This window comes from Chelon labrosus, assembly GCF_963514085.1.
Source record: "Chelon labrosus genome assembly, chromosome: 8".
Lineage (NCBI taxonomy): Eukaryota > Metazoa > Chordata > Actinopteri > Mugiliformes > Mugilidae > Chelon > Chelon labrosus.
In genome coordinates this window covers 2,937,561-2,963,723 of record NC_140358.1, presented here as the reverse complement: position 1 = coordinate 2,963,723, position 26,163 = coordinate 2,937,561, and the positions used below count along the sequence as shown (strand labels likewise).

At 40.6% G+C, this 26,163-nt stretch overlaps 1 protein-coding gene across 2 annotated transcripts in view; it reads left to right on the top strand.

Annotated features, from left to right (window-relative positions):
- The window catches only part of ldb2a (LIM domain binding 2a), a 92,292-nt gene extending 68,194 nt beyond the window's left edge, over positions 1-24,098 (top strand). Inside the window, exons 4-9 of one of the 2 annotated variants that reach the window (XM_084549972.1) lie at positions 1,636-1,758; positions 7,696-7,779; positions 13,296-13,419; positions 15,180-15,233; positions 15,904-16,034; positions 23,721-24,098. In XM_084549972.1, coding sequence (XP_084406098.1) covers positions 1,636-1,758; positions 7,696-7,779; positions 13,296-13,419; positions 15,180-15,233; positions 15,904-16,034; positions 23,721-23,951 — 747 coding nt within the window. In that variant the 3' untranslated portion in view covers positions 23,952-24,098. Of the gene's footprint in view, positions 1-1,635; positions 1,759-7,695; positions 7,780-13,295; positions 13,420-15,179; positions 15,234-15,891; positions 16,041-23,720 lie in introns of both variants that reach the window. The other variant, XM_084549971.1, reaches the window with a different exon arrangement.
- The last annotated feature ends 2,065 nt before the right edge of the window (positions 24,099-26,163 follow it).

The following is a 26,163-nucleotide window of genomic DNA, read 5'->3' as shown; positions in this document are numbered from 1 at the left end:
AATTAGACTAGATAGAATTAGAATACATACAAATATTAAATAAAAAAATAATAAATTTCATTGTCCATTAAACACCGCAGATTATTTCCAAACATTGCTTTAGTCTAATCTAGCTCAGGCAAGCCCACTATCAGACCACACAGAGCCCTTTGCACATCAAACCAAACCAGTAAAGTCACTGAGAGGAATTGTTCATTTCCAAAAACTACCGGTTTCTCATTCTGTATCTGAAAAGTAAGACTTTGAGGGGAAAGTGAACAAATAATAAGCATTGCAGTACAGTAGTGCTACTCCAGCAACCCGTAAGTGTAATTGTGAGAAATAAATACAATCTATATCATAATATATTCAATTAATAGTCTTAACACATGTGTACAGTGTATTCACATGTACACATAGTGTTCAGTACTAATAAACTACTGTGAAAATAAAGGAAATAATAATATAATAATTGCCACTGAAACTGATTCTATACTTTACCTGCGTTAACATCAACAGTAGAAAGTAGTAGAATAATAGAAACACCATGTCACCATTTTCTCCCCAAAATTTGAGGTATTTTCTTGCAGAACTAAACTTTTTTGTGTATATTGTAATCTGCTTGAAGAACTCAGGAATCAGGCCATTTCACAAAGAGTGGAAAGATTATACAGTATTCACATTTTTAGTCAAGACAGCAGAGAAACAGCGCTGCGTTCAGGGGCTTTTGGAGCAGTTAAGCTTCTATTTATTCTTTTTTTTTTTTTTTTTTACTGAATGCATTGGCACGTGACCAACAGAGGTAGGTGGGTGGGTGGTGTGTGGGGGGGGGGGGGGGGGGGGGGGGGGTGAGGAGGGCTGTGGTGGTGGGATGAAGGGGAGGCGGGGTTGTGGGGGTGCAGTATGGCCGCTAGCCTCTTTCTTGTTGATCCTCAGGAGACCATCTGCGCTGGGGGCATTGATTAGAGTGTGTCTGGTGGGATTACATCTTTGCTGTTGCCATGCCAACTAATCAGCTGATTCCCCCCCACCCCCCTCTGTCTGTCTGTCTGTCTGTCTCTCTGTCTCTCTCTCTCTCTCTCTCTCGCTCTCTCTCTCCTCTCTTTGCCTGGTTGTCACAGCAACGAAATACGGGAGAAGCGCAAGGGCCCCGGCAAGCGCTGAATTCAGCTAAAGGGGCAAAAAAAATGTTTCTCTCTCTCTCTCTCTCTCTCTCTCTCTCTCTCTCTGTTTCTCTCTGTCTCCTCCTAATTGGCAACTCTCTCTGACCTGAAGTTCTTTTGTCTCTGGCGTAAACACACCCCTCTCCAGATTACATTTATTTTCACATTTTAGAAATAGCTGGATGGTTGTGAGGCCCAAGGACAGATGCTCTGAATGAGAGATACGAGCAGAGTAAATATTGGGAGCATAATAGCCCGCTCCATGCCACAAAGTCCTTGAACCAATCCCCCCCCCCAAAAAAAAAATAAAATAAAATGAGACAAAACACTCCCAGCATTCCTTCTTTTTTCAAATCAAAATTATACCTGGCCAATAAACACTAATTTCTTTGTCGCCTGTGTCCAGATCAGCTGACGGTTGCCTATGAGCCGGCTAAAGTAGACTGAAAAAAAAAAATGTAAAGTAACACCAACTATGTGATCTTTTCCCCAGGTTTGTACAGAGGGTCGTTTGATACTGGAGTTCGCCTTTGATGATCTGATGAGGATCAAGACGTGGCACTTTACCATCCGGCAGTACCGAGAGCTCATCCCCCGCAGTATCCTGGCCATGCACGTGAGTGTGACATCATTAACATGCGACAAAACACCCCCCAAAAAACTCACATCGGTCACATGGTTTTTAGGTGTCACTTTTTGACTCCGCACTCGGCAAAGACACTTTTTAGAAGGTATTCATCAGAAATTTAAACGCCAACAAAGCAGTTTGGAGGGATTTTTGCGAACCAATTTATTTGCAGACATCAAAGGCCACTGAGGATAAAAAAAAAGGCTCTTGTCTGAAAAAAGAGAGAGGGAGGAAAAAAAACAAGGTCGAATGAATAATCTGCTTAATTCCACTAAGTGTAACACATTTAGTCACTGGAGCTGCAGCGAACAGAAGGTCTTCTGTTTTCACATGAATCTATTCTGAAATTGTACAATGCTGCACTGCCGTTAGAGGATAGAAAAACACAATATTTCATCAATAAATGAAACCGAACTGTACATATATTCACTATGCCCAACAGTACACAATGAGGCTTTTGTATGTTTCAAGGGCCCAAGGATTGTGAAACTTTTTCAAGCCCCCTTTCAGAAGTGCACATCTTTACATCAGTGCGACATCAGTTTTACATTACAGTCTGTGAATGAGCGTCCAGGTCAAGTCATGATGGAAATCTGACAGGCTAACATCAGCACTCCACGCGGAACAAGTCCGATCTGAATACAGTTAATATAATAGTACAGCAGAACAAGGTTAAATACACAAAGAGAAATGAAATAATAATTTTCTCAAGTATAATATTCTATGCTTAGAAAGAAAATAGTCAAATAGACAATGAACTACTTTGAATACGTGAACTTTAAATTGTGAGGCAGATTCTCCTCAGGTCAGATAAGAAAACACATGAGTGTTCCTGAATTCTGGAAATAAAAAATTAAAGAACATCGAGCTGTAATTACACCGTGTCCCTCTTTATATTTTCAGTTTTGAGCTGAATATCCAGCAAAAAATATTTGTCATTAAATTGCAGCCACAATGGTCATTATTAACAGCTTTTTAAATTTTTATTTTAAAATCTATCAGTATCAAATATCGATACCACACAAGACATTTGGCTCTTCCTGTAAGCGAGGCGAACCTGGGAGTGCAGGGTCACTGGTTCAGGACTGATTGAGAGAAACGTGCAAGGGTGGAGTGAGTGACCAGAGCTTTCCCTTCAGCGTCCACGGCTGAAGTGCACATAAGCAAGTCGCTTAAATAATCTGAGCTCTCCTGGAGCTGCATGTGGCTGCCCAGTGCTCTGAGTGTGCTCACTACCTCGTGGTTGCGTGTGTGTGTGGACCAAATGGTTGGGTTAAATGCAGAGGAAAAATGTTCATGTGTGTAAAAATATTTTCTTTGAACAATTAAGGGGCCTAGTGGTTAGAAAAGCTTTGTGACCGTGAGGACTGCACAGGTTTGCATCCCCCTATGTCCATGACTCTCTGCTTCCTGCACACCTCAAGAGAGTTCCCCCATGAGGGATCAGTAAAGGAAAAAAAAACAAAAAAAAAACATTAACGTAAAAATTGGCTAAATGGTAAAGACCACCACAAACCAGCGGTGTCTGTATTTACATGGACACTAATATTAGGAATTTTCCATCCGATTGAGAGAATAGGCAGAAACCTCTGAAACACCTGATCAGATCGTTTCTCTCTACTTGGAATAAATCTGTTCTTTCTGCACGTTGGCCTCATAGACTGTACAAAAAAGCAGACGAAACATCTCCACTTCCTTCCATTGGTCAAACGGACACTAGAATTCAAGGGATATGGGCGGTGCCATCTTGCGAGTTTGGAGCCAGAGTCTGTCCACACATCCTCCAGACTCACTTACGTTTTGATTAACGCCGTGCTCTGCTCTACCTCCACCAGTTATCTGACGTGTACTTTAGTGTTTTATTTTAGTCCAAGTCCCCTCTACTAACATGGAGAGGGTGGAGCTTATGACCTATACTGCAGCCAGTCACCAGGGGGAGCTCTACTTGCTTTGGCTTCACTTTGAGGAGCTGTCATGGCATCCACGTTATATACAGTCTATGGTTTGTCCATGTGGTAAAATTACAAATTTCCAGGAGAGCAGGGAGGCAGAAAAAAAAAACAGTTTTTCAAACAAGTGTTTGATCAGAATCTATGTGGGCAGCAACATTAAAAATGCATCTCCACACTTGTCCTCGTCTTTGATTGAATGAATTCAGTGTTGTCAATAAAGGTGGAATTTTTTTGTTGTTCTTCCTCTATTATATTTCTGGTAAAACCTAGAACCACTTGTTCTATTGTGATTGGTGTTTTGGGGCATGTAAACACATACAATATATCTCAAGAGAAGATGTAAACAGTTAAACCGTTAAGTTAGAATCTGATCAGAAATATTTTAATCAGCTTGAAGAGGTGTTGTCTGTGTAAAATATTTCATGTCTAAAAGAGACTTTAGTTAAAACAAAACAAGAATAAAAATCAATTTAAATGGAGGTTTTTTTTCAGATGATATATATGCAGCTTCTCCCACTTGCTTAATAAGCAAACTAGGATTCATTCCTTCAACATTTTCTATTTACCCCCATGGAACTAAAGGTGTGTGTTAGAGGCAGCCTGTTCATCCAGCCTTGCTCTTTTTGGCCAAATCTTCATATGAATTTCACTCAACGATAAATTGGCCCCTCTGGGTGTTCACTCTAATTCCTGGAGAGTGGGATATTGTGGGGGGTATTGCAGGTCCCGACCAGATCTTCAATGATTTGTGTGTGTGTGTGAGTTCACTCTTTTGATCGCTGCCTGGACTAATGAAAGCGGATACAGACACAGGGGAGTCAGAACAGGGAAGTTGAAGCTGCAGATCCTGGTGTGTAGCTGCTGTGGAAGGCCTACTTTTTGAAGTAAGCTCAACTTTTTGGTTTTATTTTGCCGGCTCTTGTGAGGAATGGTTTGGAAGAGACATAGAGTAGTTTGAGGTTTTAAAGAGTGGGCTCGTAACTGGTATTATTATATTGTCCATTACAGACTGACTCATCAAATAAGGATGGAGCAAGCAGGAAGGAGGTTTCAGTGAAGCAGAAATAGAAAACAACATCAGGGTTAAATTAAATGACTCAAACTTTACAGGATTTTATACAGGAAATTACAAGGACAATTAATAAGTGCATTAAAAAGGTATTGAAAGAAATTGCTTATTTTTATATTGCACTCATGAATTAAGCAGCTTACCTCTCTAATAAAGCCTGATATTTAAATAATGACCCGGACTCAAGTACTAACGTGTCTTCCTCATGTCGTCTAGTTAGTCGACATGGAAATGATTCAGTTCACAGCTGATCTCTGCAGTTCCTGCAACGCCCACTAGACCAGAAACTCACCTGGCTGGCAGTAACAAAGCCATCGATTGTTTTTTCACTCCTACGTTTATCTCGATAAGGGTTTGAACAGTTTCACATCACAGAAGACACTACTTGAGTGACAGGTCTATCACACTCAGGCCTTGTCCCTCCAACATGGCAGACAGCAGTGGCACTTAATCCCTAAGTGAACAAGTATTTCTTTGTCATGGATACAAATATACAGATGTTAAAGATTAACAATAACAAAAACAAGTAAGTAATACAATCTCCAATCAACATAGAGAATTCAGCACATAGTATATGCAACGCATGTTTTTATGCAGTGTGTCAATTAAATCAGCTTCATCTGTACTGAGAGGCAGTGCAGTGTTTTAAAATGAATGTATTCATCATGTTGAGTAGCACCTGTTCACGTTTAGTGCTTTATTGCATTACTGTGTTATTATCAGTGATCTAAATATCATACACTTAAATGTCATATACAACTGTAACAATGTAGTTGGTTGAAGATTGGTTGAATTTGGGTGGAAATGCACCCAAATATTGCTGCAGCAGTGCTCAATGGCAGTTGTTAAGGATGAATAATATCAGCAATACAATCTTCAACCTATGCAGAGACACTGGCATCAATGAAATCAACTGCAACTGGACTGAGAAACAGTGGAAGAAGAAGTTTTGAGATCTTTGACTAAAGTATTGCTACTCTTAAGTAAGCAAGGTCGCATTAATGGCATTAATGGAAGATTTCTGGTACACATTACAAATCAAAATTCTGCTTTCAAAATTTTAGTTAAGTAAAAGTCTTACCAAGATAATGTTCTGTGTAAAATGGTTAAGATGGTGGGCGTCCGTGTCTCAGCAGGTATAGTTGGTGGAGTGGGTTGTCCATTAATAGCAGGGTAGAGGGCTCAATCTCTGGCCAATTTAAAGCCGGTCGAAGTGTTGTTGGGCAAGATCCAGAATTGGCAAGCACATTACACGTCAGCTTCCGCCATGAGAATGGGAGAATGAGAAACACTGAAGCACTTTGGGTACTGCTGAGGTAGTGGAGACCATTTACTGTTTATAATGTGCACTGTCCTTTAAACTAAATGCTGCTGCAACACTGCAGATATCCCCCCTGTGGGATAAAGAAAAAGGATTATCTTATCTTTTCCTAATGTGGACGTAACATTGACTGTTGTTTGAGACTGAACTCATTTGGACAACATTATGTTTAGGTAATTTAACTTGTTCAAATATGTTCTAATTTATAATACAGGGTAATCATTTATCTTAATCTGCAACTGGCAAATAAATGTAGGACATTATAAAGAGCAGTGTTCCTCTCCTAAATTGCTACCTCCACTATAATAAAAGAAAAATTTGATTGAGCTGCAGAGAAGCCTCCTGCCGTCTCCTGCTTTAGTTTTGATGCGTATGCTGTATGTACACACTGACACTGTCTTCATTGTTTAAAGTTTTGTTTTTTGGATCTCCGCCATGCATCCTAAATCCTGAATATGTTCCTCTACAGTTTGTTGTTCCTCTGGCCTCTTGAACTGAGTGCCTCTGTCGTCCCTGCGCCATATGTGCCAGTGTTTACTCCACAAATTGTTGATACGCCGCTGTACCGCAGCTGCCAAGACAAAATTCGTATACAGTACAGTTCATCCTAATTCTGCTTGATGAGTGAAGTAATTCAGATTGTGATCCGCCCGGCTGCCAATAGCGCACGCTAGTTCAATTCTCCCGTCACTCATGTTGGTCTGCTGACGGTACAAAAAGACTCCCCCGCTTCCCTCTTGACTTTCTCAAACACAGAGATGCGACTGGAGATAGAATTATGCATTTTTCATGAGGAAGTGAATGCAAGTGTGCTCGCTGCTTCTGCTCAGTCTGACTTATGTTTTGCTCTGTCAATACCCACAGCATTTTATGATTTGAATGCTTATTCGTGGAGCAGCAAACAAGCTTAGTGAATAATCATGTGTCCTCAGATGCTTTCCTGTAATTTTTGTCTGATCGTGTGTTTTGTTTTTTTGCATTTTTTACACGTGAGATTTATCAATATAATCAATTTGAAATTACAGTTTTTAAATAATTTGAATGGTGGTTAGCTCGTATTATTTGTTTGTAATTTGACCACATCACTGTGAACCTATTTAAAATGGAAGGCTGTATCACATCAGCAGATTTCCAGCTGTAGTTTTCTGTCACTTATCATTATTTATTACATTTTCTCTGCAGCACGGACCTTCTATATAAACACACATACAGTCAGCAGCATTGTCAAGTTCAATTAAGATAAAAACAAATGGAAATGTGTGTGGAAATGTGAATGAAACGACAAAGTAATATTGATTAATTAGCGCACAAATTGACATGGGTGGGAAATGAACGTCAAAAATAATTCTATTCAGGTTCATGGCACAACTGCAGCAACAGTGTTAAGTAGCCGCATTTATGACTCGAGGGTGTGAAAGTGTCGATTGTGCATATCCAATGAATGCCAATTAGCCTAATTGGTTATAGATAATTGCTTTTGTGGGATTCAGCTGAAAACAAAAATATAGAAATGTTGTGCGTGCATTTGTGTGTATATTTATTTGTATAACTTTTTCTTTTAATTCCTCTGCCTCTGACTTTAGGCACAAGACCCTCAGGTGCTGGAACAACTGTCCAAAAACATCACTCGTATGGGCCTGACCAACTTCACCCTCAACTACCTCAGGGTAAGTGCTCTGTGTCTGTGTGGCAACGTCTATGACTGTCATTCTGACTTTGTTTTTGTTCTCCTCACACTTGACGCAGTTCGAGGAACAATTCTAGTCCATTTTTAAACACCATAATTCATGTTACTCGAACTAACCTGCATGTCTAGACGGCATAAAGTTGTTTTATTATGCAGAATAGTCATGTTTTGTCACGTATAATGTGGTCCTTGTTGCAATAACGTGACATGCTCTGCAATAAATCTATGATGAGTTTAGCATTTGCAGGTATGTTCTGTGTCTGACTTAGAGTTTCATTCCCAGACATTGTTTTCTACTGTCTCAAATTCAGTTCCCAATCATGTTGTTAGTGTAAATGGGTTTTTTTTTTCTTACTGAAAGTGAAAGCTGTATTTCATGTGCTGAACACGTTTTACGGCTCTTTGGCGCATGAAACTTCAGTGTATAATTCAAAAGTGCACGGCATCAAAACAAAAAAAAAAAAAAGCACTTATTTCTTCTTTACTCCCCGCATATATGTGTTTTTCTACCTGACCGAAGCAATATAATTTACAGAAATAGGAAGTCTAATCCGGCTGAATGCATTAGTGATTATTTCACAGGGTTTTGTTTGTGTTTCTCGACGGCACAGTTGACTGACAGCTACGATTTCCAAATGGGAGAACAAGAGCGAGCGCGAGAGAGACGGGGAAAGGGAAGAATTAATTGGATACAGAAAATTAGCATAACATTAATGAACGCTCCCTGTTGAGACTCATAATTGTGAAATGGCGCGCGAATCAGGGAACGGCACCTCCACTGCTTATAATAACTGAGTGAAGAAAGACACAGGGAAAAGGAGAGAGAGAGAGAGAGAGAGAGAGAGAGCGAGGGAGCAGGCTGGCTGTTTTTGTTGTTCTATAACAATGATTTTCTATACAGAAAGCAACTGTAATGCAGCCGGAAGAGAAAACACATAATTCAAGTATCTGTAATTACACACTAAAGGTTCAGCTTCTGTTCATTCTGCTCCTTTATTTTGGTGAATCAGATGGTCACTTCTCTGTAAATGAAACAATGCTTTGTTTTCTGTTTGCTGACAACACCATTTTAAGGAAGAGGTCCCTGCTTCACTGACAGAGGTTCAAACCTGAAATAATTCACGTGTGATTTGATTTTAAATGCAACAGAAAATATTCATCTTTACTAGGGATTTAACATTTTTTAAATATTGTTCTTTCATTACAGTAGTAAAGAAAATATCCACAACATAAATGTAATGTCATTTAGTTTATTGAATCTGCATTTCCCAGTTTGTCTGTTTGAATGGACATCAAGAAATAGGATTTCCAGTGAACCCTAACACAAAACTTAAACCGCTCAATACACATTTTCAAGTCACCTTTATAAACTGTTTTGTGTGGATTTTATTTTTATCCAGTGTTTCACAAGGACATGAGAGTGGTTCCTCTTTCCGACGCTCAATAATCATCTAACAATCTTGCGTCCACTTCAGACATCCCCATTTTAAATTTGGGAACCACTGCTGTTTCGTCACTGCTCTTCAACATGTCACTCACTTTGCAAGTGATATTTTCTCCTACTGTTATCGGCGGGTGTAAAGAAAAAATACACCCTTTCCTCACATTAAGCTGACAATAATGTGTCTCCCCAGCCTTTCCCAGCGTTTATCAGTCCCTCCAAAAGAAACGGACGGTTTCCTGGCTAAAAGGTTACAACCTTTCCCTTACTCTCAAACACACCCTCACACACATACACACACACACATTTTTTTTTTTATTTGGAGTATTTAAGCCTTTCCATGTACCGGAGCCACTGCCTTCCTACAATTCAGCCTGAAAATAGCCCTTGTTTTCAGGCTGAGAGCCAGGGCTTGTTGGCTGAGCTGGGGAGGGATATTACTGTGTCAGGAGGGAACTATCAGAGGAGAACACGGGATTAGTCTGCCACAGGGATGTTCACTTTACCTCGAGCGGCATGGCCTCAAAACACTGCTGTCCTAGCGGGGCAAAAAGCGACAGACATTGCTATGGTTATGTTGGGTAATTTGGCGTAAGCAGCCGCGTCTACGATTGTTCAAATGACTAGTTTCAAACCCCTGACTGGTGGAGGTTAGTGCTTTGAATCATGCAAAAACATTTCGGCAAGGGTTCCTGATGTCGTCAGGCGATTTGTATAAAAGCATCCAAAGCTGTTGTACATATAGAAGTATATGCCAGATACTGTATAAGATCCACACCTCCTAGAAAGTTTTTGACGATTTATCTTCAAGTCGCCGCACAGTCCAGCTAAAGATAGTAAGAGCCCGTTGATTAGAATTGACATCAGAAAAGTAGGAGTGGTGGGGGGCTGAAGGTCAGACGAGATCATCTGAGCATGCAGTGAATGATTAACAGTCTCCTTTCTCTCAGTAATGACTGTCAGAGTGCCCTTGAGCAACCGAGTAAACCCACGCCTACTTTCACTGCAGCAGTTTTGACCTCTCTGTTTGCGAGGCAGTAACAGCATATATATGGACTTCTTGTCTTGTTAGCCATACACGAAGCTGCAGTGAGCCAAATTATTCACTCCTGGTTGAAGACACTTACTGTTGTGTGTTTTTGGGCACGTCAAGGCCTTGACACATTAAAACGACATTATAAAACTGCCGGAAACAAAGGCAGACTGTGACATCGCCTCACATTGCCTGTGTCTGGACTAAAAAGTTGCACTTGAACACACCGCAGACACTACAACCGTTGGCCACAGCCTGTGTGAAAGCGTGTTTGAAAGGTGGCAGTATCCGTCATTCAAAAGAGGAAACTGGAAGAGCTACTATCAGCTGGGAGGCTAGCAATAGCAACAAGAGTGAGCTGGCCTCTCCTGAATCATGCCGATCAGTTGGTCTATTCATTCGAGATGATCATAGTTTCGTGAAAATAGTTCTGTATTGGAATGTTCAAGAGGAGCCTCCTTTTAATTTTCTTTACTTTCGTCACTTCAGTGTCACTGGTTTACAAAGGTTATCAGCCAAACAGATTGATCTCTCTCACCTACAGTTTCTGCTGATTCAACATGCTGAACAGGCTGAAAATCTCCCAACAAGGGTCCGATTAGTGGGAGGCAATGGTGCAGGATACACCTACGAAACTATGGTTACAGTGACATTGGTCATCAATCGATGGTCAGCTTGGTGTGTCACAGCCTTTATCTTGTTTGAAAATTTTTGGATAATCAGTCCAGCAAGTCAACTCGACGTCCATGCTACATGGACCAGGAATTAAATATGTTTGCATTTAAGTGACATAAACCTTCTTTCAGCCATGAATTAGAATGTGGCTAAGCAGCATGACGTTATAAAACCCTAACAGAAGTTGTCACACTTCAGGACACTGTTTGCTTTCTATTTCCTACTGACTGTCAACTATAGTTTGACCACAATAGCCTTAACAACAAAAGTATTTTAACCCAAAATCCTTTCATGAGCCGTGATCAAGCTGTTAAACTTAATTATAATGTTGTCAAATCTAAATCTCAAATGATGATTTTTAACAACTTAAAGAACTTGCTTGACGCTGTGTGGCTGTGTTGGCCCGGACTTGTTCTGCTGGGTTGATTTTACAGGCCAGAATGTGATAAAAATTCAAAATGTAATTGTACCCTGTGTCGAGGAAACATCTGTTTCACTTTGTGAAGGTATTGCAAGTTCTCACAAGCAATGCGCTCTGACACACGGCTGCAAATTGCAACACCGACAAGGAACTTCTACAAAACACCCTTGTGACCGTTACGGTTAAACAAAGAGCTGCCTCCAAAATCAACATGTCCTGAAACCTAAATTACCCATTTCAGCATTTTACAGATGTTGCACACCACTTAGTGTAAAACAGAATCACTGGGCTTTGCAAGTTCTAGACGTTCCTAAAAAAGCTTGTGGTCATAGTTACGGTAAGTGAAAGATTGTCTTCAGTGTCAAAAGACGCCAATATTGACAGTTAATAGGAGACAGATTTGAAGTCCAGTGATAGAGTCAGATATTTGCGAAGCACGTCCACCCACTAAGACTCCTGCTAAAGACATTTGCCAGCTCCTTCCTGATTTCCTGCTGAACATACAGTAAAGGCTATTTGAGCAAATGATCATGCTGCTTTTCTCCTTTGAGGACCATTTCTTATTTGTTAGCCGTGTTCTGCTTTTATTTGTAAGTTATCAGTGGGTCACCAGGATGTCCCTTCTTCATAGTCCTATTCTGATATTAAATAAAAAATAGTTCTTTTTACAAAACAGGACGTTGCTGAAAATCTAATGGTCAGGTTTTGAAGGCAGAGAGAAGTCAGACAGAGAAGCAGAACGGTTTTATCCAGTTAGAGGATATGCACAGGGCATCCTGTCTGGAGTTTGATCCCAGCGTTGCCCTGTGATTGGTTTAATGTAGATGGCTGTCCAGTTTCACCAGCAACTTCATGCGGATGGTTACCACTGCCGAACAAGGCAGGCTGACCAGCTTGTAATGTTATCCAGATGTTATCTGGATAGGCTAATCCTGATGTATTTAGGATGACAGGCTGATCCCCGGTTCAATTCAATTCAATTCAATTTTATTTATATAGCGTCAATATATATAGGTTCCTCTCACTGTAGATCACCAGAGGTACAGTTTTCTCCAGACTGAATGTTGTACGTAAGGTCTTTTCAGATTCGAATAACTGGAGCACAGTGTGGGAATGAGGGGCCATTCGGTGTTCCTAAATAGAGAAGAGCATGACAAAAGTGTGTTTCCAATCATGCAAGCATTAATATGTGCATTGTTCACATTTTAGAAAGAGCTCAACCAAGTCACCTCATATTAAAATATATCTTTCAGCTGATCTTTCCCTGATTCTAAATTGGCCGTAGGTGTGCATGTGAGTGTGAATGGTTGTCTGTCTCTCTGTGTTAGCCCTGTGATACACTGGCAACCTGTCCAGGGTGTACGCCACCTCTCGCCGATGACAGCTGGGATAGGCTCCAGCCGCCCCGGCCCTTCAGAGGACAAGCGAAAATGAATGAATGAATGATCTTTTTCTCTCTGGCTGTCTCCTTCTGTTTCTTATTAGTAGAAACTAATCATTCATTCAATTATTTTCTGTAACTGCTTGTCCTGGGAAGGGTCCATCTCAGGGCTAACACAGAATCCCCAATGAACCTAATGAGCATGTCTTTGGATGGTGGGAGGAAGCTGGAGTACCCGGAGAGAACCCATGCAGACACAGGGAGAACATGCAAACTCCACACAGAAAGGCCCAGTCGGCCTGGATTCGAAGCCAGAACTTTCTTGCTGTGAGGCATCAGTGTTAACCACCACGCCACTGTGCCGCCCATTTGTTCCCTTATTAATCACTCAAAGTCAGTTTGTTTGTGCTTAATTGAGCAACTAACTCAGCATTTTTATGGACGTCTTGCTTTACCTTGATAAATGCTGCAGCGAAGAAGGCACCGTTCTCTCATCAGTTAATTGGTTTTAACCAAATCTGTGGTTTGTCCTGTTTTGTCTGCAGTTGTGTGTCATCCTGGAGCCCATGCAGGAACTCATGTCGAGGCACAAGACCTACAACCTCAGCCCCCGAGACTGTCTCAAGACATGCCTATTCCAAAAATGGCAGAGAATGGTAGCCCCACCAGGTAACTATCTTATATTTACTGGTAAAGCACACTGACCCAAAGAGTTGTTTAAGTCTTTTGATTTCCAGATAATTTAGGGCAAACCTGCTTCTCTGAACAGATGTTTCTGTTAAGCAAGTTTTCTAAAAGAGTTAATCATTTCCTCTACTGAGCTTTTAAGTTTTTTCCTTTTAAACAGCTTTTAATTCCATCCCATCACTCATCGTGCAGAAATATGAATATTTTCACACAGAATGTGTTATTCATTGCATCATTTATGTTCCCAAATTTGCTATTATATGTCTTAATCCCTTAAATATGTTTTGCCTGTCAGGTATGTGAAATTAATCAGAATTCAGGGTTGCCTCTTGAATCTCAACCTCGCCAATCTTAACAGGCCTCTCAGCTTTCCGTGATTGATGTTTGTGGGGTGGTTTCTGAAAAGTACCAGGCTTAAATTGGCTGCGCGCTCTTAAGCTGGAGAGAAAGAGTAAGCCGAGTTTTCTTTTTTTTTTTTTTTTGGACACATCGGAGTGGCTGCAAATTACAGCAATGCTTAGCGAGGCGTGACGAGATGTCTTTAAAAACCAACACCAGTCAAAAAGCCTTTGACTCAGACCTGTGTAACTTTAATTAAGAGTGCCGGGTGTAATCAAACTAGTAGATCCAGCTCCCCGGCCAGCGGCTCCCCAGTGTCGACGACGTTCTTCAAAGAAAAGAGAATAAAAAACATAGAGAGCATTTTATGAATATAAAGTCTTTGAGGGAAAAAAAGACTCCTGTATGGATAGTTAATTGTGCTCATGGAATAAAACCACGGCTTCATATGAAATCCCTTTTATTTAGTTCAATTGTGTTTGTTGCTCAGTCCTTAAACATGAAGGTCATTTCATGCCATCTATCTATATTTTGACGTGACGTTTGCCTGATCGTAGCAGTTTAGCTGGAATTGGGGTTTTCCTTATTGGTGGCGTGTTATTCCCCTTTTCCTGCGATTCTTCTCCAGCTTGGAAACTGGTTGGGATTTAGCCAGGAAGGAAGCCGCAGGCGCATTTATGCTCTGATAAGTCCTTTTGGTGGAAATGGAAGTGATTTTTGTGCGTCACCGGTTCAGCATCGGAGGAAACCGGTTGGATAACAGAAATGATTGTCTCTCACAATAGGTCTGCTTTTTTTTTTTTTCCCAAACACACGTCCGTCAAAGTCAGAAAAGAGATACCGATAAAAAATCCCGCTTATTGTTTCGCCTCTGATTTATAGTTTGAGTTTTGCTTGTATCATGAGTCACTGGTTGTTCCGACCGAATATGAAAGCATCTCCCTTGGTGTGATTAGTAAGAACCTCGAAAAATGTATTTCATTTCCAGACATCTGTTTGAAGATCACAGCAGTGCTTTCTTGTCCCTCTTGAGATTAAAGGGAATAATGTTTCTAACAAATGTTGGCAGGATTTGCTAAATTTTGTATTCATAAATTATGCACGATGTAAATTATTTTGTAAATAGCAGAAACGCTAAGATCTCTGTTTAACCTGTGTCAGTACTTTATATATTTTTCATAATAATGATTTCATTTGTGATTTAATTGTACCTTCAGGAATCCTGTATTGCTCATAAGAGGAGGAATAGCTTTCATCTAAGTAGCATCTGTTTAGCATTGAATGTTCAATTATTTCCCTCCCTTCTCTCTGTTGTCGTCTCTGGTCTCCTTCTGTCATAAATTGTTTAAGAAATTATTTTAACCGCCTGAGTAAAATAAAACTGATTTTGGCTCCGGTTTCAGCTGGACACCCACAGAACTTCAAAACGGAAATATTTCCCACAAATCACAAAAAAGGTATCTTCTCTCTTACAGTGTCAATTGTCTGTAGTTTGTAATAAGAAAGCAGAGCTCTGGAGCTCGCTGGAATGCACTGAAATACATTTTTGTGTGCAAGTTTATCATGGATGCTCAACTGCATGTAGATAAATCGCTGTTTTTAAATATGCCATGTTTAATGCATGTAAAGACTAAAACTATAACACACTCATGCTCAGCAAATCAAATCTACAGGAATAAAACTAAGGTGAAATGTTCATGAAGACGAACACGACGTGCAGTTTTAATACGGTTGATGCTGTTGAGGAATGTCGGTTTGTCGATTTACATTCTGTTCGTGCATCAGCCCATTGTTGAGCATTTATGCAAATAAACGAGTTCTTTCTTACTAGTGCATGTCTTGGGAGATGTTAACACTCGTGTGGTTTCACCTCTGAAGAAAACAAAGCATGGATCATTGTAAAATAGTGGCTCTTATTTTTGTAACACGTGTGTGTTCTCTCTGCATGCATACAGTATATTTATTTTTATTTCTATTTTTTTGCATGTTTTGGTGTTTCTACAAGTGAATTGACCTGCTTTATAGTGCTTCTCACACGCACTGTGCACACACCCCTACACCTCGTCTTGTCTGTATGCATTATGTTCTTGGCATTGCCTCTGTTTCTCTTTGCTGGTCGTGCCAAAGCTGAGCCTGCCCGACAGACAACCACGAAGAGGAGGAAACGGAAGAACTCCGCCAGCAGCGCCAACAGCAGCGTGGGCACCACCGCCAGCAAGAAACGCAGCCCCGCCACCAACTTCAGCCTCTCCAGTCAGGTACCTGTAAGCATCAGCTCCACTCGGTTTGCCTCCTCTTTTATTGTTTCCTATGTCTTCACATGCATATTTGCATTGTTACACGCAGTCAGGAGAAATTCCTAATGGTATTGCAGCTATTAGGTTTAATTTATTTGCACAAATGAGAGAAAACACTCCAGGAGGAGAGGGTGGGAAAAAAAATAACTCGAAGCCGCGTAGTGAGACAATGAAACCTCGAGGGACGTTTATGAAAACATCTCGCCCCAAAAAATACATGAAATATCATAAAGAGTGACACAAGTGACATTAAAAATCATCAAAGGAAAAAATAGTACAAAGAATCTAGGAGCTGGATTTAGAAATGACAATAAAGAAGTTGAACTGAAGTGCTCTTCTGCTGCTTTGCTGCAGTTTATTTTACATTGTTTAACTAACAGTTGTAGCCTCAACTTCTTGGAATATGAATGTTTAAAAAGACCCAGCTGACACTGTTGCTCAACCAAGTGGCTGTAGCCTGGAGGTTTAAAAAAAAAAAAAAGGTTTGGATCTCCGGATTTCCGGACCAAATGGGAAAATGTGGGTGGGGGAAGTGACACTCTGCCCTCTCTCAGCCACCACACTGAAAATGCCCTTGAGCAAGGCAGTGAACTCACAGCTTCCCCTAGGACTGGTGGCAAACTGCACTTGTACATGAATTTGGTCATTTGGAGATTGCTGGTCTGTGACTGTGAGGTCTGAATCAGATGTGTGAAAAGATAAGAGGCTTTTTGAGCAGATAACAAAATCCATTGTGTGTGTAACACAGTAACACATGCTGTATCCTATGAAATATTAGCCAACATTACTTTTTATAGACAATGATTCTGAAAGCAGCTAAACAATAAATTTAACTATCAAAGTAACTGCAAATCAACAAAAAACAGACTTTTGTTTAAAATGTTACTGCAAATATAATTGTTATAAATAACTGAAACACCAGAAATATTTCAACCTTGATTTTGACCAAGTGAAAACCTTTAAACTATAGGCCTCATTTTCAACTGCTGAAAATAATGTATTCACTTGTGTATAATTCTAGTGTCCTGATAAAACACACTTCTACGTTTACGGCAGACTTGTGAGAGTCAATATATGGAACACAGCATCAATTTAAGACTTCATTTCCGCACTTCAGAGTGAATATCCCTTTAGGTTGATGCAGTGGCACCCGAAACCATAGCACAAAGTCTTACCATTACCTGTACCAAGACTGGTGCTAATAAAGTAAAGCATCTGCTAAGCAGCTGATGCTTCTTCACTCTAGATTAGATTAAATTTTATTGTCATTCCATATAGTACAGGCACATACAAACAAAATGCAGTTTGTTACCTATACAAATAGCAGCAGAATTAATCCAATACTAGGGTTTAGGCTATGACTATTGCATAAGTATTTTATTGCATAAAATAGTTTGTAATATTAGGTATATGTTCTATAGAAAGCATAGACGTTAAGTGGGTAGGCTGCATGTGTGGGATGCTACATAGTTAGCATGCCCTTATGCAGTGTTTGTTGCCAGATGCCCTCCTAAGGGGGCACTCGGCCACTCAAGCTACAAAACTGTGATTTGATTGATATTTCAAAGGCAGTGTAGATATTTCTATATTTAATCTGCAGTAAATGTTGCAGCTAACAAAAGTTGCATATTAGCTCATATCATACTAAATAGATTTGGTGGAAACATTCAACAATCGGGTATTTATTTTATCAATTTTTAGCCTCAAAAAAGGCCCCAAAACTGCATTTAGGCCAAAGTTAAACACTTAAAATAAATAAATAATAAAATAAACAAAACTAGAAAAATAGCTTAACTGGAATTGGATTATTAGTGTTTTACCACATCCAGACACACTCTGAAATTATAATTTATCACATTATTGCCTTTGAATTAAAAATTCTTCCAACAGCTTGCCTTCCACTGGAAGATGTGAATGACCAGACTGTGTAATGTAGCACACTAATAACCAACAATTATAACAAATAAAAACATATCTAAAGACAAGTTTTAAGAATGATTCTGGGTGCTGTGTTTCAGGGTATAAAATACTAATTTGGCTTCGTGTCTCCATAAAAGGCCACTTGACACAGTTAGAGGTTAAACAGCCTCTTAAACGGCTGAATATTACACCACATGCCTGGCGCTCCCCTCCAGGATTCAATGCCGTTCCGAGTGCGTTGTCTGCAGAGGCACAACTTTTATTCCATACCCGTCTCATTATACATGTACTGTATTATATTTACACCACAGCTTCCAATTTACTGTTCTGTGGCCTCGCTGGTGTGGCACACCGGCGATTCTGAGCACATATCGTTCCGGCACAGCAAGGAATTTGTCGGTGTTAAAGTGAAGCTGTTTGGCGTTAATGCGTGATCATCTTGTACACAGGGCTAATTCTGGTTAATGGGAAATTTAAGGGTGCTATTGCCTTTCAATACAGCGTGTGCGCTCCCAGAAATTCCGTTTATATACTACTAATTTGAAAAGAAGACATAATCTGTTCCTTGATTATGTTCCCTGGAAGTGTCTTTTTGTAATGTTGGAAGTGCTGCTTTTATGGAGGATATACTGGATACTGGAGAATGCCTGTGTTTAGCCAACTGTAGCTTCTGTGGTTTCAGTTAAGTTTTTAACTTCTATTATATTTGCCCAAGACCATAATCTAATCTATGAGTTGCTAAAACCATAAAAAAAAATAAAAGTTTTATAATTCCTGTCTAGAAAAACTAATGAGATACGTCATCAGTGACATGTTTTGCAAACTGGCACAGAACTTGCAGAAACTTTTGGTTTCGTCTTTCCTCAATTATGAAATTACATGAAGGTTGTTCTTCTGCTGGTTTCATAATTTCTTGATGTTCTAACAGTACCACTGAATAAGAAGCACACTCACCTCACCTCACCTCACCACCACACTCTTATACTTTACTGACATCTTTTCAGATTCCTTGCCCTCGCTCTCTTCTTTTACCTCCTTCCCTGCGTCTCACATAATGCATAATGTACGTCTCACACACACACACACACGTACACCCACGTACACATACAGCACGCGCAAATTGTTTTCTCTCTAGAAGGCAGTGTGGCTCTGTGCCAGCTCTCATTATCACCGATATCTGTATACACCCTCCACCCCCAGCCCCTTCCTCCTTCACATGCACACTCTCTACTCCATCACTGCTCGCCCTCCTCCCCACCACCACCACCGCCACCCTCCCACCCACACATGCACACACACACACACACACACACATTGCACACACCAGCCGTACCACTCATGTCGTGCATTCACACGCCTCTTAAAGACTGGCAGCGTGGCTGGTAACATGCTGGTTACATATGTTGCGCGCCTGCTGTCTTTGTCTGCGAAGTTGTTCGTTTGTGGCTGAACACAAGCCTACGTGAGCCCAATAACAATAAGGAGTGGACCCTCGCATGGGGAAGGGGAAGGGGTGGGGGGGTGGGGGTTACCAGCGGCTGGAGGAGAGGAGGAGGAGGTGGTGGTGGGGTGTTCATACGACGAGCAACACTGACCTCTAGTGGTTTGAATTAAATGCCGAACTTGTGTGGCTTGTTTTACCCAGCAGGCCCCTAGCAGCTACTCAGTTATTTCTCTTTGTGAGAGAGGAAGATAAAAAGCGATCACAAGATGAATGGTAAAGTAAACAATTAACCGACTGTCCGTCTAGCACAGGGGTGTCAAACTCATTTTAGTTCAGGGGCCACATACAGCCCAGTTTGATTTGAAGCAAATTCATGCCACGGGCCAGATCAGACCCTCTGGCGGGCCAGTTCCGGCCAGCGGGCCATATGTTTGATACCCCAGGTCTAGGGTTTATAAAACAGTAGAGCTGACAGTCTGAGAATATGTCTAAGAAAATTCTCAGTTATCCGTGTTGTGGTTTATCTAAAACAAAACTGGACTTTTCTTGAAGATGTTTTACCACTCCGCCTTCGCACCGCTTACCAGCCACTTACAATGTTAACATCTCTCCTCGATAAATTTCACCCCATTCACATTCACTTGAGTCTTAAGAGTTTTGTTAGAGAACCATTTACCAGGCAAAGAGGACACCACCCAGGTTAATCTGAACTACATCCTCTAACTCAGTTGAGTATCTTGTTGTTAAGAGACTCAAGTCACGTGAGTTTCAAGTATGCACCACCCACAGGTGGTCCTGAGAAAAACTTAAACTTCCCACGAATCAATTAAAGCTGAACACTTGGATGAATCATCTTCAAGAAAACAATTCCAGTTACTTTTGTTTTAGAAAGACAGTTTGAGAAATCCACTGATGATTTTCTGCTGCCACACAAACAGTAGTTTCCCCCATGTTGCAGTTGATAGTGAAAAGATTTTATAGGCTGTTTACACTCAATTTTAATTCCACTCATCTGATGAGAAAGAAAATAAACAAGAAGGCTTTAATTTTATTCAGTCACATGACAAAAACCATCAATACATGGAGCCACAAACAAGCATTGAGTATGAATGTTTGTTTCTTTGCAGTGAACATATAAATGTTCACCAAATGTGTACACCACTGAAAATAATCCCCAACTAGTCTTTGAAACTTTTGTTCATTTTTAAGTGAACTGGTGTTTATGAACTAGTTTAAATATTTGTTTCTTCAGTAGAAATGAATGAGGTCAGGTCTCCACAGAAAGAGTAGGAAACCAGCCAAGAGCTAATAAGAAAAACATTAGCTCTTATCCTTTAACGTTAACATTAGGTATTGATTATGAATGTAAAACCTATATAACAGAGCTTGTTTCTTTGCGTAAACATGTAAATATTCACCAAATATGTATTGCTCCGCCGCTGGAAATATGCCCCAACTACTTTTAGTAACTTTTACACTGCTCAGCCTTTTTAGATTACTTATTTTTAAAGGAAACTGTGTTTATGACCTGTTATAAATGTTTATATATTCAGTAGGAATGAATGAGCTCAGGTCTAAAAGCCCCAAAAGGAGTAGGAAACTGACAATAAGAAAACAGTAGCTCTTATCCTTTAAGGTTAACTAGTATTGATTATGAAAATGAAAACCCGACAGAGCTTCTTTAATCACAATAAACATTTAAATACTCACTGGAGACAACAAATGAGTATTCATCTGCCACTGAAAATAATCCCTAACCAAGGTTGAAGTAAATTTTGTTTATGGCTGTTTCTGGAAGTTACAACTTTTAAATTAAACTATATGTTTGTGACTTATTTTAAATATATTTGAATAGAAATGAATACATTTGAAAGGCATGGGAAATCAGAAACCAACTAACAAATAGTTTTCGATAGTAAGAAAAAAATAAGATCATATTTAGTTTAGCAGTTTCAGGAATTTACACACTTTTTAAAAGAAACTGTATATTTTTCTTCTATTTATATATGCATGTCTTGAATAGCAATCAATGAGAGTCTCAGTCAGCCCCAGAAAAAGTAGGAACAAACTAACAAAGTGCTTTTTTGAAAGAAAAATTTATTCTCTTATCCTCTAAAGTAGTTTTTACATGCGAGGAACACAAAAGAACAAACAAGCTGACAAAGAAGACATCCTCTTGTTGCTCGTCGTCATCCCGCCAAATTCCCACTTGTTGTTTTGGAGGCCCGAGGAGCAAACATGTCCTGCTTGCCGCTAATCTCTGTAAAAATATGCTAATGACTCAGCTCAGCGAATGAAGGGAAGCGTGGAGGAGGCGTCCGTCGCCCCATTCAAAGCCTCAATGCTTAGCTAGTGCGAAAGCTAACTCCTAACGAGATGAGTAGACAAGTAGACAGTATTAATTATCTCACAATTAGCACTCCCCAGTCTCAGACTAGCCACCAGCTGTTATCATCGGAGGGAATTTTTATTTATTTTTTTTTTGAGGGGGGTGGGTGGTGCCCAAAATTGGCCAGAGGTAGGTTGACAGGCCTCCTCACAGGAACAGATGGTGAATAGTGAGGCTTGTTGGCAATCAGCACGTTTTTAGCTAATGACTTAATTAGCTATGCAAATTGACAAATCAGTGTGGATATTGTCATTTAGTTGAAAAGCTCACCTAAATTAATTAGCCTGATTAAGGCATAGTGGGGTGTAGAAGTGGTCGCTAGGGGGGAGTTTCGGGGACTGCTTGGGTAAATAAGCTGCCGCTCCTCGTTGGTGCTTTCCTTGAAAGTGTGTGTGTGTGTGTTTTGGGTTTTTCTTTTTTGGGTTGGGGTGGGTTGAAGTGTGCTTTTGTTTGCATGTTTACATCAACACTCGTGTGTTTTATCTGCGTCCGTCTTTGTGTGGGTTTGTGGCCCGTTCTGGTGCAGGGTTGATTTACATTCATGGGCCTTTGTCTGCGTTCCTGTTCAGGTGTGTGATCGTGTGCTAAGGTGTGATTGTACAGTAAGCTTATCTAGGTTTGTGTGCCAGTGCATGTGAGTGTTTGTCTGTGCTTTCTTTGCGTGTGCGTTGCAGAGGAGATGGCTGAGGAAAGCGAGATCTCCCCAGCCAGGCAGCGTTGACACACATGGCCAGTGAAGCGTGCGCTCCATTTAACTGTACAGCTTCTTCCCAGGTTACGAGGGGTGGTGCTTAGGCTCGCCAGCAGGGGAGATGCTTAGACAGCCAAAGGAAGATGAGATTCAAAAACTCACAAACAAAAAAAAAAGACTTGATTCTCACTTATTGATTGTTACTGATCAACATTAGAGTGCGGAGGAATTTGACAAAACGCAAGCATCACTGAGGGAGGGATTCGTCTCTAAAGAATTATCAGGAGTCCCCCACATCGCGTCACAGATATCAGTGGATAATGGATAAATCTCTCTCCTTCCCTTCCTTGACCCGCCGTGAGAGGGCCATCTCTGTGAAATATGTCTTACATGATGAGTATTGATTGGGGCGGGCACAGAGCGCTGGTGGGGGGGGGGGGGGGTTCATTTTCTGTACGGGAAGGTTTCATTTGCACGGGGCGCTTGGAGAGGGGTCGACCGTACGGATGGGTTCACTGGATGTGCCAGTCCTAAACACACTGAAACACCCACCTGCGCTGTCATTCCACTGCAAGCAGGGGGTCTGTATTGAAAGAGGAAAATACACTTCTCTGTAAAGCTTTGTCTTCTTGCCCTTTTGCTATTTTGAACCCACAGTTTTAAAAGGCTGCTGATTAAATTCTAATTATGGAAAGCAGACAACATACATCATCATTTATTTGAAGTAATGCAAATGTTATTATGAGGTCTTTTTGTGTGCAGCTGCGTTCACTTGACATTCAGCCGGCGCTTTGGTCTGAGAATTAGATGAAACAGATATGCATTCATTTCTTCTCTGCTGATTTCTCACTCTCTTTAGCATATTAATTTCAAATTGCCCTGAGGCCAAATGTGGACAGTCCTGAACAAAACCAAAAACATAATCTGTAAAAAATCATTATATTTGTTTAGTAGATTTCAAAACTAGTTGGAGGCTTACTTTAAAAAATGTAAACTAGAGAAATTCGGAAACCGGGAAGAACAAAAAGATAGATAGATTGGTAAGTAGGCAGGTTGGCCTAGTCAAAAACAAACACTTTTGTCAATGAAAAGCTAATACCCAGCAGTGAAAGAGTGTAAGAAGTATGTGAATTAAAACAGTTGGACTAAATGTGTATCCAACTTGTAAACGTTTTCAGTCTCTATCTCTCTCCCTCCCTCCAGGACGTGATGGTAGTGGGAGAGCCGACCCTGATGGGTGGCGAGTTCGGGGACGAGGATGAGCGCCTGATCACCCGTCTGGAGAACACGCAGTACGATGCCACCAACGGCCTGGACGACGAGGACGACTTCAACAGCTCCCCGGCTCTGGGCAACAACGCCCCCTGGAGCAGCAAACCCCCCGCCAGCCAGGACAGCAAGCCTGAGAGCACTGCGCCTCAACCTTCGCAGTAAAAACAAAAGAAGAACAGATCTTTGATTCCATGTGGACTGGACTTTTTAACCTCTCCCCATCCCCTGAGGGCAGTGCTTCTGCACCTCATAACATTGTACTGAATCAACCCCCCCCCTCCCTGTCTGCAAACTCACCGCCGGCATGTCCAGCCAAAAATATGTCCGTCCTGGATATTTTCTTCTTCTCTGAATCTCTGTAACATCTAGGAGAACACTGAGAACTGGCAGCATTGCACAGCAATATCCACAGACACGAAACGCATACAAGTTGTGTGCAACTGTAATGTAAAAATAGGTGAGGTGTGGGCATTTTTTTCTTTTTCCCCAAGAATGCAGCGGAAAATTACGGATCAAATTCTCCTCAGATACAAAGCTCTCGTCTAGTGGAATACCACAGCTGTGATTGGTTGACCTGCAGGTCACAAGTCATCACGCTGACAGTAGACAGTGAGGAGGAAAGAAGAAGAGTAAAAACAACAAACAAAATGTCTCAAAAATAGCAAGGTGGTTTTTTAGCAGCCAGCAGAGCCAATGGAAGCATCTAAACACATTGGAGACAAATGAAACATTGTTTGAGGCAATTGCATTTTTATTGGAAATTCAGGCGGCTGTTGGTTTCTTTCTGCTGTTGCTGTTTATTTCCATTTCCAATTAAGAGGAAATAAAAGTTCTCTACCGCTATGGACTCCTTTCAAACGAGGGAAAATCGTGTCCTAGGATTGTTTTTCCACATTACTGCGGTCGTCACAGATTGTGATTTCATGCAAACCAGTTTGATTGTGTTCGTAGTCTATTGGTATTTTGCTTCTCTCAGAATCCTTTGCAGTCACGTTGTAATTTTGCCGATCAGTATGTGAACTCTGCCAACCCGCGTTGATGCATTAATGTTGATTTTTCTTTTTCTTTCCCCACTTGGAAAATTGGACTTCTTTCCCTTTAACGACCTACTCCCAAACTGATACTAAAGCCTTTTCCTGCATGATTTTATAGGAATTTGATTTCATTTGATAAATGTGCTTTTTAAAACACACCAGTTGGATTTTGCTTTTGGGTTCATCAGTTTGGGAACACTGTTACAAGGTTTGTAGCTCTGTAAATAGAGGTGGAATCTATTTTGTCCACTGTAAATGAGCCACTGAACGCAGTTTGGATATGGCAGCTGTTTTGTTTTTGTACAGGAGGTTTGGATTTCTGTAGGGTGGTTTGGATGGATGCTGGTTTTCCTCTTACCGCTCCCTGTCCTCTTTAGCTAGTGCACAACCAAAGCCACAAAGTTAATAAACATCCACACAGTCACATCGTCATGATTTGTTGTGGGAAGAATCCAATTCTACATTTAAAAAAACAAAAAAACAAGATAAAATCCTATCCACCCTACAGGAACACTTTGAGATCCCTGTGTTTGTGTTCACACTTGTTCTTTAATCTTTAATTGATACTACAGTATAATCCCTGATCTCTTTTGTTGGACTTCAGTTTGAAAATGGGTGAGAAGACAGCGACGGACGTCTTTATACAATTGGATCTTATGGGTATTTATTTGTGCATTTGTAAGGAAGCTAACACATTTCTAAATATGTTTGAGCCTAGTATTATTAGACACCATTTGTACATTATATAGCAGAGGTGTTCAGTGTCATATCTGATGTCTGGTATGTATGCTTTACCATTATGTGTGCCAATAAACCGTGCTTACAAAGGAGCTGGATTTGGTTTGGTTACATTCGTGTAGCCGTTTCTGGGCTCATTTACTTTAAGCAACTCTGAATTGTTAAAAGAAATGTAAGATTAAAAGTTCCTCCAGAAGGTCTGTTTAGTAGCTGTTCTGGAGATTTCTACCATAATCTCTGCAGCTAAATATGCTCGGTTACAATATTTTCATCTTATCCTATAGTTTTTTTTTATTTTTTTTCTGATTTTCATTGATAACTGGCCCAATTTCATCACTTGTGTGCACCTGTAATGTCTTATATCAGAAAAGGACTCAGTTGTCCTTCGTTAACACCTGTTTCTACATGTCATGATCATATTGGGAGAAATCCTCTGCAGAAGATAAAGATTTTTATGTCCAAAAAACACTCAGAAGACCACAAGTTTCAAGATTATGATTATAAGCATCCCCCACTATTCATTCATCTTCTGTCACCGCTTGTCCTGTGAAGGGTCGCGGGGGTGCTGGAGCCTATCCCAGCTAGACAGGTCTCCAGTTTAT